This window comes from Antechinus flavipes, chromosome 4 (genome assembly GCF_016432865.1).
Source record: "Antechinus flavipes isolate AdamAnt ecotype Samford, QLD, Australia chromosome 4, AdamAnt_v2, whole genome shotgun sequence".
Lineage (NCBI taxonomy): Eukaryota > Metazoa > Chordata > Mammalia > Dasyuromorphia > Dasyuridae > Antechinus > Antechinus flavipes.
The window spans coordinates 79,286,649-79,304,227 of NC_067401.1; the positions used below are offsets into that span (position 1 = coordinate 79,286,649).

General features: G+C 34.5%; 1 protein-coding gene across 1 annotated transcript in view; it reads left to right on the forward strand.

The window, feature by feature from the left end:
- Nucleotides 1-17,579, forward strand: part of DNAH14 (dynein axonemal heavy chain 14) — a 386,173-nt gene that overhangs the window by 57,887 nt on the left and 310,707 nt on the right. Inside the window, exon 10 of the mRNA XM_051996560.1 lies at nt 7,943-8,074. Coding sequence (XP_051852520.1) covers nt 7,943-8,074 — 132 coding nt within the window. The remainder of the gene's footprint in view (nt 1-7,942; nt 8,075-17,579) is intronic.

Sequence of the window (17,579 nt, forward strand, 5' to 3'; positions counted from 1 at the left end):
TTATATGCTCTTTTTTGAGGAGTAAACTCAAAGGTTGACTCCTCCTAGAGAGAGTGGGATTGTTGGTTCCTGACTTTTGAATCTCCCGGACTTGTGAACTCTAATGTGTGAGCTAATGTGTGAATTCTCAAAGGTGTAAGCTCCAAAGGTGTGAACCAATTATATAAGCATTGTTTCTATCAACTCTAGTGAGTTAACACTTTGTAAGGTTTCTAACAGAGTGGAAATGCTATTTTGTGGTTCACACTCATTTCCAAGAGTTCTTTTGCTGGATGTAACTGGTTCTCTTCATTACTGAACAAATGGAACTGATTTTGGTTCATCTCATTGTTGAAGAAGGCCGTGTCCATCAGAATTGATCATCATATATTCTTGAAGTATATAATGATCCTCTTGGTCCTGTTCATTTCACTCAGCATCAGTTACCATAAATCTCTACAGGCCTTTCTGAACTCATCCTGCTGGTCATTTCTTACAGAACAATAATATTCCATAACATTCATATACATGGTGATATCTATTAAAGACATGATTTATACATTTTTATGGATCCCTGTTTTGTCTAGGTAATGATGGACCAGTTTGGTCTATAATAATATTTTTGTAAGGAGTTACATGCTTTTTCCATTTCACTAAATCTTTTGTAAGGAGTTTTCTTCAGATAATTTCTGTGTTTCCTTTTCCAAACCCTCTTGTAAAGTTTTCATTTCTTTTCCCCATTTTTTCTCTTTTTTAAGATCCTTTTTGAATTCTTCCAAGAGATCATTGTGAGATGGGGACCAATTCATAACATTTATTGGGGCTTTATCTAGAGATGATCTGCTTTTCATGACCTCAAGTTTTGAATTCTGTTCTTTTCTTTCACCATAAAAACTATCTGTGGTCAGATTTCTTTTTGCTCATTAAAAAAAAAAAGATTGAGGTCTTCTTTTAGGGCAAAGGGGATATTATCCAAGCTTCCTTTATAGGTGAGAGTGGCTGTTCTGTGTCAGTGTGGACTAACTTCTAGTGCTGGGTTGGTGTAGCCAGGTCCCTCCATATTCTGGAGTTTAGGGGCTCACTATTTGCCCTTTGTATTTTCATTGAATGGTTCACAGCGAATCTGCTGATCTACTGGCTTACTGTAGCCAACACTGCTGTAGATTCCTCTTAGTAGATTCCCTGGCCCTGGATACCACACTACCCTGGTCCCTGCACTCACCCGTGCTTGGCCCTTCCTTTTGGGCTCAATTGAAACAGACCTTTTATGAAGATCTGCCAAATGATCTTCTGCTAGAAATTTGTTACACTCCACATATATTTGTTGATTCTGTCACTCCAAAACCAGTTCAGAGGGTTGATTGCTGTTAATTTGAGGGACATAGAGGAGAGCTCAGAAAAAGATATCTCCTCTCTGCCATCTTACCCCCAACAGAGTCTCTCTGGGGAAAAAAATGTCACATGTATAAGTTTTTCTTGACATTCTTGCACTGGTGACAAAATAGATAGATGTCCATTTGGACATCCAATACTCTTATATTCTTATAATAATTGGGTGTCTTCTATGTTCAGCTGAATAAATTTAGAATTGGAATTGGAAGGAACCTTAAAGCTCATCTAGTCCAGTCTCTCATTTAACATATGATGAAAATGAGGTTAGGAAAGGCTGCAACTTATCAAGAGATATACAGCCAGTGTCTGAGGTAGGATTAGAACAAAATTCTTCCTGACTTTTAGCTTCAACAATCTATCCACCATGCTACCTTGTTATCTCTTTTCATTTTCTTAAATACATCGTTAGTTCAGAACTTAAATTTTTTTCAATAATCAATAAATGAAGGATAGCACTGTTAAATAGCTTGTTGAATAATAACCAATTGGAAACTTAAGTTGCTTTCTATAACCCTGGAAATTTTTGCCATACCCATTTTGCTTCTTAAGCAATATATTGTTTTCTTTTAATTTTTGAGAGGTTTTTAGCCATACAGACTGTGAAAACTTATTATAAAGTACATGAATATATTGTTGGCTTAAATTTAGAGACATTTCTAATGTTCTTATCTTCGGGTAAAGACATGAAATAACTTTAATCAAAATGGGATTAGGCATAAGTCTGAGAGGAAATTGGTCATCCCTCACTCTTATCTCAGTGGCTCTCTGTTATTTTTTATGATCAAATATAACCTCTTATATCTCACCTTTAAAACCTTCTTCACCGTTTTAGCTGCTCTCTTACATATGAGGATCTGTATGCATGCTGTGATGGAGCGACACTGGCTTCCCTGTTGATCCTCATACACGTCACTCCATCTCCCGTCTCTCACTGACTATCACCAGTGCCTAGAATATTGTCTCCTTTCATCTTCACCTCTTGAAATCCTTGTTGTTCATTTGTTTTGATCATGTCCGACTCTTCATGATCCAATTTGGAAAAGTTTTCTTGGCAAAGATACTAGAGTGGTTTGTCATTTCCTCTTTCTGCTCAGATGAGAAACTGAGATAGATAGAGTTACATAACTAGTAAGTATCTGAGGTCACATTTGAACTCAGGTCTTCCTAATTTCAGGTCCAGCACTCTAGCTATTGTGCTACCAATCTGCCCTAAAAATAAAATACATACATACATATATATGTATATATATACACATATATATACATACACACACACACATATATATGTATGTATTTACACATACATACATACACATATGTATTTATATTTGTTTGTTTGTTTGTTTGTTTACTTATAAGATGCATCAGGATTCCTATCATTTACCCACAAAACCCAACAGGTACTCTTAATGCCCTGCTGGTGGGGATTGATCCAGCTATTCTGTAAGTCATTTAGTACTATGCTTCCAGATTCATCAAACACATTCTCTATCACCAAGCAATACTACCAGAGACATTAAAAAAGCAGAAAACATAATAAGGAATGTTTGTCAAGAGTTCTTTTTAAAGTGAAAAAGAACTAGAAAATAAGGGAGTGCTCATCTACTGGGAATTGGTTAAGCAAATTATGTCATAGGAATATAATGAAATTTTATTATGTCCTAAGAAATGACCCTCAAAAATGGTTTCAGAAACAGCTGAGAAGACCTATTTGACCAGATGTACAGTGAAATGAACAGAAAATTAAAATTTTATGTAGTAACATTATAAAAAAAAAACAACTTTGAAAGATTTGAGAACGTTGAAGGTTGTAGTGATCAACCGTGATTCCAGAGAACAGATCTAAATATTTTTGTACATATGAATCTTTTTCCTCTTGCTTCTCCATACGGTTGTCAAGTAACATCCTCACAATGCTAGTGTGACCATATCAATTTCCTTCTCTTTAAAAAAAAATTTCATCATGAACTATCCCAGTTAAAACGAGCATTTTCATATACATAGTAAAACATAAAAGAAGATTGTACATGAATTTCAGGTCTCTATAATGTACAATATGTTTTTCTTTTAAAGTACACAATAAGTCCAATATGTGGCTTTTCAAGTTATCCTGTTTGCTACTGCTTATTTCTGGTCTTCATTTTTTAAAAAAAAGTTAATTCAATTATCCTTATGTCTTTTGTTTCTCTTCTCTTTTGATTCCATTTAAGAAAAATATCTTCCCTCCCCCATGCACCTTTCTACTAGATAAAAAGAAATAGAAAGATCTTACAACAAATATAGTTAGTAAAGCAAAACAAATTCCCATATTGGACATGTCCCAAAATACTGTATCTTACATATTTATTTCATCATTTCTCTGTTTAAAAGTGATTTGTATGATAGTGAATGGGTGGAAGATCAACCATAAAAAAGGTCCAATTTGCTTAGCTAAGTTTTTAGGTGTCCATTGGGTATGAAGAAAGGAAAGAAAAGGGAAGCATACATTAAACATCTACTATGTGCTAAGAACTTTACAGATGTTGTTTTATTTGATCTTCACAATAATCCTAGAAGGTAGGTGCTGTTATTATCTTAATTTTACATTTGAGGAAACTGAGAAAGGTAGAGGCTTCATAGCTAGTGTGTGTGGTGGGATTATCTGAGAGCCCAGATGATTCTAGAAGTAATTGATCATAAGCTTTATAATAATACTTACTATTCCACATACCAAAAACAGAGATCCAGAGACTTAATGAACTCTTCATGTTTCAGAGAGCAATATTGATTATCTGGATATTTTGATGGTACTTAAAGAGTTATTCATAAGTCTGTCTCTTTTGGAAGCAGATTTCATTAGGCTTGGAAGGTCTAAAACAATTATCCAGTAGTCTATCTTTGGGATCCTTTGTGATCCTCAGGTTTATGTTCTTGAAGTTCTTTGTTCATAAAGAATAGAGCCTTTGGCAGGCACCAAATATCTGTCAAACAAAATGACCATTAGGCTTCTGAATTGTAAGTTTCTAAAAGTGGTCGTTCACTATATTATTATATTTAAAAAAACAGCTGCTTGCAATGTTATTGTGTTCTTGTTTATATTGAACAAATGTTTAAAGATCATACTATTACTCATCTTGCAGAATTACGCATTATAAGTTGTGGAACTCAGATAGATAAGATATCAGAGGCTTCTACTGTTACGTGAAAATGACATGTCAAAGATAGCAACTACCTGATTATTTGGATATTAATTCTTTTGTTAAATAGATTGTGATGGTGCTGAAACCTGAGACCTCCATTCTCAGCTACATCACATTGTTCCTTTTGTTTTTGGGATTAAGGATTGGATCCATCATCAATTTGAATATGAAAGCTATAAGACTATCTTCTTATTTTCAGTATTTTGCCACATTGCACTGAATAGTAGGTACTAAACAAATGCTATTTAATTGATTTGTTGTGTTTTCTCTTACTTGCCACATCCAAAATATACCTTCCCCTTTTTCATATGTTGAACTCATTACCCTTCTTCACTGTCCAGATAAGTTACTAATAGCTTCTTGGAACTTTGTTGATTCTCCCAGCTAAAATTACAAATTACTATTGGAATAGGCCTTATCATTTATCTGTGCACCTGAAAAGGATTACAAAAGACTAGAAATCAAATTCATTTAAAGACTTCTAGTAAAGGGAATCTATTCATTCTTTTCTTTAAAAAAATTCAGTATTTTATTTTTCCAATTACAAGTAAAGGCCTTGCCTACTTTCTTCCAAAAAGAAGTTAACAGTTTTCCCAAAATTTTTGTAATTTGGTAAGTTCTTACCCCATAAACTTATCAAACATTAGATTACTATGGTTATTGATAATTTTGTATAGTGTATCTAATCTATTCCAATGATCTAACACTATTTTTTATCTAGAACAAAATTCTGTTCATAATTACTGTTTTGTAATAGTTTCAAATCTGGAATTACTAGGTCACCATCCTTCATATATTTTTTCATTGATTACTTTGACCTTTTATTTTTCCAGATGAAGTTTGTTACTGTTTTTTCTAGTTCTAGTGAAAAAAATTCTTCAGTAGTTTGATTAGTTTGGGATTGAATAAGCAAATTATTGATATTTTTATTATATTGGCTCAGCCTACCCATGAACAATTAGTCTTTTTTCCAGTTTGTTTAGATATGTGTTTATTTGTGTGAAAAATGTTTTGTAATTTCCTTGGATTTATCTTGGCAGGCAGGTTTCCAAGTATTTTATATTGTCTGTTCATATTTTAAATTAAATTTCTCCTTCTTGCTTTCCCTAGCTAATATACAGAAATGGTTTGTGTGGATTTAATAGACCTAAAATTGTTCATTGTTTCAACTATTTTTTTAGCTGATTCTCTAAGATTCCCTAAGTGTAACATCATGTCATTTGCAAAGAATAATTATTTAATTTTCTCCTTGCTATTTATTATTTCTTCAATTTTTTCTTGTTTTGTTGCTATACTTACCTTTTCTTAATACAATAATGAATAATGATAATAATATTGAATATTCTTGCTTTGTCCTGATCTTATTGAAAAGGCTTCTAGTTTATCCATATTATAGATAATGCTTACTCTTGTTTTTAGATAGATAATACTTGCCATTTTTTAAAAAGCTCCATGTATTTCTCTGCATTTTGGTGTTTTTAATTGGAATTTTATATTTTATTAAAAGTTTTTTCTGCATCTATTGAGATAATCATGATTTTTACTTATTAATAAGCAAAATTTTGCCTGTAGTTTTCATAATCATCCTTGATTTCCTGATGTTTCATTTAGTCATAGTGTATAATTTTTGTGATATATTGTTGCAATTTCCTTGCTAACGTTGTATTTTAAAATTTTTTGTTTCAATAATTATTAAGAAAATTGGCCTATCCATCTTCAGCAATGAGATGAACCAAATCAGTTCCAATGGAGTAGTAATGAATTGAACCAGCTATACCCAGTGAAAGAACTCTGGAAGATGACTAAGAACCATTGCATAGAATTCCCAATCCCTATATTTTTGTCCATCTGCATTTTTGATTTCCTTCACAGGCTAATTATACACTATTTCAGAATCTGATTCTTTTTGTACAGCAAAATAACTGTTTGGACATGTATACTTAATTTGTATCTGATTTATACTTTAGCATATTTAACATGTATTGGTCAACCTGCCATCTAGGGGAGGTGGTGAGGGGAAGGCGGGGAAAAATTAAAACAAAATGTTTGGCAATTGTCAATGCTATAAAATTACCCATGCATATAACTTGAAAATAAAAAACTATGGAAGAAAGAAAGAAAAAAGAAAGAATGAAAAATTGGCCTATGATTTTTTCTTCCTGTTTTTTGTTTTACCAAGTTTAGGTATCAAAACTATATATGTGTCATAAAAGGAATTTGATAGGACCCCTTCTTTAATTTTTTTCAAATTGTTTATATAGTGTTGGAATTAATTCTTCTTGATATGTTTGATAGAATCCATCTAGTCCTTGTGCAGGAAAAACCCTTGATCCTATGAAGCTAAAAGTGCTGTTGTTGCTTGAATCTTCTCTTCCCTTAAAAGCATTTTTCTCTGTCCTGGAACTGTAACAGAAAAGTGTTTAGGGGCAGTGGGACTGCCAAACATCATTTTGTAATATACCTAGTGCTAGCACAGAATGCCCTGTAAGCTTTTTCTGACTGTTTGCCAAATCTCTATACCATTTTTGGACTGAGAACTCCCAAAGCTGCACCATAGCCAAGTCCTACTGCTCATACTGCTGCCATGAATACTCCAGGCCAGCATCAGTCTTTGTGTCACAGACCTCTCCTGACTTTCTAAGTTGTCTTAGACAGGAAAAATGGGATGGGGGGAGAGAATCCAAATTTTGAGTATGGATGAATGGGAAGATAGTGTCTTCAGTAGAAAGAGAGCATTTAGGAGAAGAAGTTGTTTAGGACAAAGATTCTTAATCTTTTTCCACTCATTACTCATTTTTCACCTGAGAAATTTTTATATGATACTTGGTATAGAAGTATATGAAATAGGTATACAAATTAAACATTTACTGAATATAAATGATAATTTTTGATCACCACATTCAGTTATGAATTGGAATATGTTGTTTGAGGTCAGTACCTCATCAAAAGTCATGTAATTGAATTCATTAATTTTATACAAAAAAAGAAACCAAGTCATAGTAGTATAATGACAGGTATAAAGTGACATAGCTGTGTCATCTCCCACTTAGAGGCCTTTTTCTATTATTATTCCATGATTGCTTCTTGGAGTAAGGGTAGGAATGGCTGAGACTGGAGTTAACAGAACATTAAAAATTCTAAATACATTCACTTTTGTACATTTACCTAAAACAAGTTTCATAATTGGTGACCATGTTGGTTTTTTCCTATTTCTTTGACATAGTTAATTCTGTGAATTAGCAGAGGGGTTTGTTTGGCTGTTTTCACAGATATTGAAATATCATTTAATTCCTTCTTTTATAACCTGAAAAGGATGATTACAGTGTTTTTATTGCCTTAACCTTATAAATGAACTTGACTTACAAAGGTTTATTCTTTTATTTTTGCATCAGCTGGACCGATTTCATACATACTCTCTGGATGAGTTTTGTGAGGACCAGTTACGGCAGACTGGTGAAGCACTAAAACAACTAGAGGAACTTAAGGGAAAAATCGTTGTACTGATTAAAAGTACATTTTTAGAGGTAATTCTTTAAGATATTTTACTTCCCTATATTTGCCCTCTAGAAGAGTCAGGGGTCCTCAAACTTTTTAAATAGGGGACCAGTTCACTGTATCTCAGACTGTTGGAGAGCCGGATTATAATAAAAACAAAAACTTTGTTTTGTGGGCCTTTAATAAAGAAACTTCATAGCCTTGGGTGAGGGGGATAAACGCCCTCAGCTGCCGCATTTGCCCCACGGGCTGTACTTTGAGGATCCCTGCGAGAAGCTAGAATGTTATGCCATATATATTGAAATTCTTCAGTTACTTTCTGATATCTTCATCAGCTTATCAGTGTTATACAAGAATAACTATCATGTATTAGGCAGACTTATTGCTCCAAGTTGTAGTCCTGAAAGGAACAGGAAGAAGTCAATTTGAGGGCCAAAGATTTGATCAATTAACCTTGTATTAATGAACATCTGTTATATACAACACATTTTTCAAGGTATTATGAATACAAAGAACTATAAGATGATGTTCTATCTCAAGGAGCTTAAAACTTGATAGAGGGGATGGCATATTTATGAAAAGATAAATAATAATGCAAGGCAAGGGAAGAAAAGTGACAAATAAATGCTGCACTTATGTTATAAAATAAAATCAGAGGAAGAGAATAATTCCTGCAGAGAAGACCAAGGAAGAGTTAATGAATAGTTCAGCCAATTTAGATAAGTAAAGAGAGAGAGAGAGAGAGAGTAAGAAGGCTTTCAAGGTGAAGAGCCTGGTGGATTGGAACTGTGATTAGAGCATTTTGATTGTTGCAATGAGTTTGTTTGTAAATAATGGGAGAAACAAGACTGTATCTGAAATTGCAAAAGCCTATAATATTATTCTAAGTTCAGAGTTAGGCAATGGAAAACCACTGGAAATTCTTGAACCCAGGAATGAAATGAAAACCTATTTTCAGAAGATTAATATGAAAATAGCATGCAGGATGATAGCATTCCTAGGTTGTACAGAAATCCTCTCCAGACACACGGGCAACACACTGAAGCTAAAATGTAAAAAAGTATTCTTGAGCACTACAATTGAATATTTATGAAATTATCACTTGATAGATTTGGATTTATAAATTCAATCCTTAGGTGACAATCTCTTGATTAAGTGCTTTGCCTGTGATTACATACAGAATTATTACCAGGTGAATAGCAAAATCTTGGTTCTGTTTTTATGATCTGAAAAAAAAAAACTAGGTATGATTCACCAAGAAAATTAATGTACATTTTGCCACCCAGTTAATGGTAATAATAATAGTTAACATTTATATAGAGCTTATATTTATATAGAACATAAGCACTGTGCTGAACACTTCAAATATTCTCTTATTTGACCCTCATAAAAACCCTATGAGGTAGGTGCTATTATCATCTCTATGGCAAATGGGGCAAGTGACTTACCTGGAGTAACAGAACTAGTAAGTGTTTGTGGCTGGATTTAAACTCGTGTCTTCCTGATTCCAGACTTGGAACCTTATTCACTGAGCTATTTGACTGTCCCAAGTTAAAAATAGAAATCTAATTTTTAAAATCACTTAAACCAATCACCCAGAAATGAGTCTCAGTTCCCAAAAGTCTCGAGCATTATCTGTCAGTGCAACTATTATGCTAATTGTGATTTCTATCCAATAGAAACTGGTCCAATAAAACTCATCCAGAAACCTTTCTTGGAATTCCACCTTTCTAGAATTTTCCTGTAGCTTTGGACATCTGTTTGGTGTCAGAAGTCTTTCCAGAGCCTTTCTTCTATTGGGGGTGGCCTTTTATTATAATCATTAATAATCCACTGTCCTTTTAAGGCTTACAACTAATGAGAGTCATAACCTTGATAAGCAGTTCTTATCAGTTAGTTGAGTCCTTTTGTGTTCCTTCTAGCAAGGAGGATGCTGGTAAATATTTACCAATGGGGAAAATGCATGCATGACACATTTTTAAAGTTTAATCTTCACTATTAACATTTTATCAATTACCAAAGTCTTTAAAACCAATTAAGTAATAAATTTAAGCACTGATTTGATATTTAAGGCATAAATGCACATACTGAAATTCTGACAGGTTACTCTGTAGTTGCTAAAAGCTGGCTGCTAGGAGCTTCTGCCTCTGACTCTCTTCCCTCTCCTCTGACTCCTTTCCTTCTCCAAAGTCCATATGGTCAAGTATAAAGAAAAGAATAAGTTTCACAAGGTGGAATCCCCTATCTGCATTAGCTCTCTTCTACCTTTCATCATTTTACATACAAGTTAACAGAGGTAAACAGAGGTTAAGAGAATTTGCCCAGGGTCACAATACTAGTAAATATTTGACAGTCAAGGGATAGCTAGATGGCTCAGGGAATAGTGCACCACTCTTGGAATCGGGAAGATGAGTTCAAATCTGACCTCAGACATTTAACACTTATTAGCAGTGTGACTCTGGGCAAGTCACTTAATCCCAACTGCTTCACCCAAAAAAGAAGAAAAATGATATTTGATTTGAATGGAGGCTTTTCTGACTCCAGCTTCAGAACTATGTCCAGAGACACAGGTCCACTGTGCCACTTAGATTACACCATCCAGTTAGTAATAACTTGTATTTATAGTGTAAAGATTGACAAAGCTCTTTTTTCAATAACTATGCTATAACTGCAAAAATTATTGCCCTCTTTTTACAGGTAAGGAAATTGAGACTCAGAGAAACCAAGTAATTTGTTCAGGAGTCACAAATAGTAAACTTGGAAGGCAGGATTTGATTTCAGGTCTCTTAACTGTAATTCCAGTGTTCTTTTGTTTTTGTTTTTGTTTTTGATTATAATTTTTTATTGATAGAACCCATGCCTGGGTAATTTTTTTTTTTACAACATTATCCCTTGCACTCACTTCTATTCCAACTTTTCCCCTTCCTCCCTTCACCCCCTCAACCAGATGGCGAGCAATCCTATCCATGTTGAATATGTCACCATATATCCTAGATACAATATATGTTCCGAAGTTCTCTTGTTGCACAGGAAGAATTGGATTCAGAAGTTAGAAATAACCCAGGAAGAAAAACAAAAATGCAAACAGTTTACATTCATTTCCCAGTGTTCTTTCTTTGGATGTAGCTGCTTCTGTCCATCCTTGATCAAGTGAAACTGAGTTAGATCTCTTTGTGGAAAAATCCATTTCCATCAGAATATATCCTCATACAATATCATTGTTGAGGTATATAATGATCTCCTGGTTCTGCTCATTTCAGTTCGCATCAGTTCATGTAAGTCTCGCCAAGCCTCTCTGTATTCATTCTGCTGGTAATTTCTTACAGAACAATAATATTCCATAACATTCATATATCACAATTTACTCAACCATTCTCCAATTGATGGGCATCCATCATTTTCCAGCTTCTAGCTGCTACAAACAGGGCTGCCACAAACATTTTGGTACATACAGGTCCCTTTCCCTCCCTTAGTATCTCTTTGGGGTATAAGCCCAGTAGAAACACTGCTGGATCAAAGGGTATGCACAGTTTGATAACTTTTTGAACATAGTTCCAAATTGCTCTCCATAATGGTTGGATGTGTTCACAATTCCACCAACAATGTATCAGTGTCCCTGTTTTCCCACATCCCCTCCAACATTGTCCATTATCTTTCCCTGTCATTCTAGCCAATCTGACAGGTGTGTAGTGGTATCTCAGAGTTGTCTTAATTTGCATTTCTCTGATCAATAGTGATTTGGAACACTCTTTCATATGAGTAGTAATAGTTTCAATTTCATCATCTGAAAATTGTCTGTTCATATCCTTTGACCATTTATCAATTGGAGAATGGCTTGATTTCTTATAAATTTGAGTCAGTTCTCTATATATTTTGGAAATGAGGTCTTTATCAGAACCTTTAACTGTGAAGATGTTTTCCCAATTTGTTCCTTCCCTTCTAATCTTGTTTGCATTAGTTTTGTTTGTACGAAGGCTTTTTAATTTGATATAATCAAAATTTTCTATTTTGTGATCTCTAGTTCATCTTTGGTCACAAATTTCTTTCTCCTCCACAAGTCTGAGAGATAAACTATCCTATGTTCCTCTAATTTATTTATAATCTTGTTCTTTATGCCTAGGTCATGGACCCATTTTGATCTTATCTTGGTATATGGTGTTGTGTGGGTCCATGCCTAATTTCTGCCATACTAATTTCCAATTATCCCAGCAGTTTTTATCAAATAATGAATTCTTATCCCAGAAGTTAAGATCTTTGGGTTTGTCAAACACTAGATTGCTATAGTTGACTATTCTGTCTTGTGAACCTAACCTTTTCCACTGATCAACTAATCTATTTTTTAGCCAATACCAAATGGTTTTGGTGACTGCTGCTTTATAATATAATTTTAGATCAGGTACAGCTAGGCCACCTTCATTTGATTTTTTTTTTCATTAATTCCCTTGAGATTCTCGACTTTTTATTGTTCCATATGAATTTTGTTGTTATTTTTTCTAGATCATTAAAATATTTTCTTGGAAGTCTGATTGGTATAGAACTAAATAAATAGATAAGTTTAGGAATTATTGTCATCTTTATTATATTCACTTTGCCGATCCAAGAGCACTTAATATTTTTCCAATTATTTAAGTCTGACTTTATTTGTGTGGAAACATTTTTGTAATTTTGCTCATATAATTCCTGACTTTTCTTTGGTAGATAGATTCCCAAATATTTTATGCTATCAACAGTTATTTTGAATGGAATTTCTCTTTGTATCTCTTGCTGTTGGATTTTGTTGATGATGTATAAAAATGCTGAGGATTTATGGGGATTTATTTTGTATCCTGCTACTTTGCAAAAATTATGAATTATTTCTAATAGCTTTTTAGTAGAATCTCTGGGATTCTCTAGGTATACCATCATATCATCTGCAAAGAGTGATAGTTTGGTTTCCTCATTGCCTACTCTAATTCCTTTAATCTCTTTCTCGACTCTTATTGCAGAGGCTAATGTTTCTAATACGATATTGAATAATAATGGTGATAGTGGGCAACCTTGCTTCACCCCAGATCTTACTGGGAAAGGTTCCAGTTTTTCCCCATTGCATATGATGCTTACTGACGGTTTTAAATATATCTGCTCCTGACTATTTTAAGGAAAAGTCTATTTATTCCTATGCTCTCAAGTGTTTTTTATTAGGAATGGATGTTGGATTTTATCAAATGCTTTTTCTGCATCTATTGAGATGATCATATGGTTTTTGTTTGTTTGGTTATTGATATAGCCAATTATGCTAATAGTTTTCCTAATATTGAACCAGCCCTGCATTCCTAGTATAAATCCTACTTGGTCATAGTGTATTATCCTGGGGATGATTTTCTGTAATCTTTTTGCTAATATTTTATTTAAGATTTTAGCATCAATTGAATATTGATACACCATTTGGTGCATATATGTTTAATATTGATATTGCTTCATTATCTATGCTACCCTTTAACAAGATATAGTGCCCTTTCTTATCTCTTTTATTTAGATCAATTTTTGCTTTAGCTTGATCTCAGATCAGGATGGCTACCCCTAATGAATTTAGGGAGATTGGTCTATAATTTTCTTTCTCTGTTTTCAACCTACCTGTTTAGGTATCAGTAACATGTCTGTGTTATAAAAGGAGTTTGGTAGGACTCCTTCAATCCCTATTTTTTCAAATAGTTTATTTAGCATTGGAGTTAATTGTTCTTTAAATGTTTGGTAAAATTCACATGTAAATCCATCTGGTCCTAGGGATTTTTTCTTAGGGAGTTGATTGATAGTTTGTTCTATTTCTTTTTCTGAGATGGGACTGTTTAGGATATTTACTTCTTCATCTGTTAGTTTGGGCAAGCTATATTTTTGGAGGTATTCTTCTATTTCATTTAAGTTGTTGAATTTATTGGCATAAAGTTGGGCAAAGTAACTCCTAATTATTGCTCTAATTTCCTCTTCATTAGTGGCGAGTTCTCCCTTTTCATTTTTAAGACTAACAATTTGATTTTCCTCTTTCCTTTTTTTAATCAGATTTACTAAGGGTTTGTCTATTTTGTTGGTTTTTTCATAGAACCAACTCCTACTTTGATTAATTAATTCAATAGTTATTTTACTTTCAATTTTACTGATCTCTCCTTTTATTTTTAGAATTTCAAGTTTAGTGTTTGACTGAGGGTTTTTTAATTTGTTCCTTTTCTAGCATTTTTAGTTGCAAGCCCAATTCATTGACCTTCTCTTTCTCTATTTTATGAAAATAGGCCTCTAGAGATATGAAATTTCCCCTTATTACCGCTTTGGCTGCATCCCATACATTTTGGTATGATATCTCATTATTATCATTTTCTTGGGTGAAGTTATTAATTATGTCTATGATTTGCTGTTTCACCCAATCATTCTTTAGTATGAGATTATTTAGTTTCCAATTATTTTTTGGTCTACTTTCCCCTGGCTTTTTGTTGAATGTAATTTTCATTGAATCGTGGTCTGAAAAGGATGCATTTACTATTTCTGCCTTACTGCATTTGAGTTTGAAGTTTTAATGTCCTAATATATGGTCAATTTTTGTACAGGTTCCATGAACTGCTGAAAAGAAAGTGTACTCCTTTCTGTCTCCATTACATTTTCTCCAGAGATCTATCATATATAATTTTTCTAGTTTTTGTGGTTTGATTTATCTAATTCTGAGAGTGCAAGGTTGAGATCTCCCACTATTATAGTTTTGCTGTCTCTTTCTTCTTGCAGCTCTCTTAATTTCTCTTTTAAGAATTTAGATGCTACACCACTTGGTGCATATATGTTTAATATTGATATTGCTTCATTATCTATGCTACCCTTTAGCAAGACATAGTGCCCTTTCTTATCTCTTTTATTTAGATCAATTTTTGCTTTAGCTTGATCTCAGATCAGGATGGCTACCCCTGCTTTTTTGACTTCACCTGAAGCATAGTAGATTTTGCTCCAACCTTTTACCTTTAACCTGCATGTATCTCCCTGATTTAGGTATGTTTCCTGTAAACAACATATTGTAGGATTCTGGCTTTTAATCTATTCTGCTAATTGCTTCCTCTTTATGGGGGAGTTTACCCCGTTCACATTTATGGTTAAAATGACCAATTCTGTATTGCTTGCCATCTTGTTAACCTCTATTTATGCTTTTCTCCCTTCTTTCCCCCTTATCCCCCTTCCCGGTATTAAGCTTGTGAGCACCCCCCCATCTTACCCCTTTACCTCCCAGTTTCCATATTCCCTTCCGCTTAGCTTATTCCTTCCCTTTTCACTTTTCCCTTCTCACTTTTCAATGAGGGTGGGAGACATTTCACCATAAATTGAATATGTCTAAAATTTTTCTCTTAAAGCCAATTCTGAAAGCTGTAAGATACCCACTATATTCATCCCCCTCCATTCTTTCTCTCAGATATAATAGGTTTCCTTTGCCTCTTCATGAGATGTGGTACCCCCACTTTACCCTTTTTCTGGTACAATGTCCTTTCCACATCTAGTTTCTAGAACAAGGTATACATGTATTCTTAATACATCTTTATAGCAGAAATATAGTTCCCAAGATTAATCTTTACCTTTTTAGATTTCTCTTGAGTTCTATATTTGTAGATCAAACTTTTTGTTAAGTTCTGGCTTTTTCATCAAAAATACATAAATTTCGCTTACTTTGTTGAATGTCCATCTTCTTCCCTGGAAAAAGATGCTCATTCTAGCTGGGTAAGTTATTTTTGGTTGCATACCAAGTTCCTTAGCCTTTCGGAATATCATATTCCAGGCCCTTCGATCCTTTAATGTGGATGGTGCTAGATCTGGGGTGATCCTTATTGTGGCTCCTCGATACTTGAATTGGATTTTTCTAGCCGCTTGCAATATTTTTTCCTTTATCTGAGGGTTCTGGCATTTGGCCACTATATTTCTTGGTGTTTTGATTTTAGGATCCCTTTCAGTAGGTGATTGATGAATTCTTTCAATGTCTATTTTACTCTCTGTTTCTATGACATCTGGGCAATTCTCTTTGATAATTTCCTGGAAAATAGTATCCAGGCTCTTTTTTCATCATACTTTTCTAGGAGTTCAATGATTCTCAGATTGTCTCTCCTGGATCTGTTTTCCAGGTCTGTTGTTTTCCCAAGAAGGTATTTCACATTCTTTTCCATTGTTTGAGTTTTTTTGGATCTGCTTGACTGATCCTTCTTGTCTCCTCGAGTCATTCAATTCCATTTGTTCAATTCTGATTTTCAATGAAGTATTTTCTTCACTCACTTTTTTAATATCTTTTTCTAATTGTCCAATTGAGTTCTTTTGTTCTATGGAATTTTTTTCCATTTCACCAATTTTATTTTTTAGGGAGCTATTTTCTGTTTCCAGTTCACTAATCCTATTTTTCAAGGATTTGATTTCTTTATCCACTGTCTTTAAATGAGTGGGATGACTTCCCCAGACTCTCTTGCCAAGCCTCCCTCTCCTTTTCCTATTTTTCTTCTAGCTCTCTTGTGAGAGCCTTTTTAATTTCTTCTATGAGATTCATCTGTGCTGAGGAACAGACGACCTCCTCCTTTGGGGATTCCCCTAGAGACAGTCTGTTTTTAGTCTTCTCAGGGTTTAGAGTCTGCTCTCTATCCATATAGAAGCTGTCAAGGGTTAAGGTCCTTTTCAATTTTTTGCTCATTTTGTCAGAGAAGAATCAAAGACAAACTAGAAAAAAGAAAAAAAGAAAAAAACCCTAAATGGAGTCTGCTTTTTTGGGGGGAGGGGATGGGTGGTGTTACTGAGCTTCCTCTACAGACTGCGGGGACAGCAGCGAGGCACTAGCAGGACTGTGTTGAGCCTGCGCTCTGAGACTCCAAGAGCCTGCTGAGACACTGTGGGGGTGGGGTGGCCAGATCCTGAGAGACTCCAGCTGTTTGGGGTTGTTTTCTTCACTCCCTGGTGTTTTTAGCTTTTCTGCTGGGCTACTGACTTGCTGCCAGGGCAAAGTATCCAATCCTGTAGCAAAGCTCCCCCCTGCAGAGACGGCTGAGATCACACCTCACTCCCGCTCCGGTCTGCTTGGCTGTGAGCTACTTCCCGTGCTCTCGCTGCCGCTTCCTGTGCCCGCTCTACAACCTTCCCCACCCTTGAGCAAAAACAGACCTTTCCTGGCGAATTTCAAGGATGTCTTCTCTTGGTAATTATTTGTGGGTTTCTTTTTCAGTCAAGCATTAATTCAGAGGCTTGTAATGAAATGGATTCTAAGAGAAAACGCGGAGCTTACACAGCTGTGTGCCTCCTCTCCCCCATCTTGGCTGGAAGTCCCCAATGCCTAGTTTCAACCACATTACTTCATTATTTATGGCACCCTTTACTAAAATGTAATTTCCTTCTTTATCTCTAATAATTAGATTTTTTTACTTTTGCTTGATCTGAGATCAGGATTACTACTCCTGTTTTTTTTTTTTTTTTTTAAACATCTTCAGAAGCATAGTAGATTCTGCTCCAGCCTTTTACTTTTACTCTGTATGAATCACTTTGTTTCAAAAGTGTTTCTTC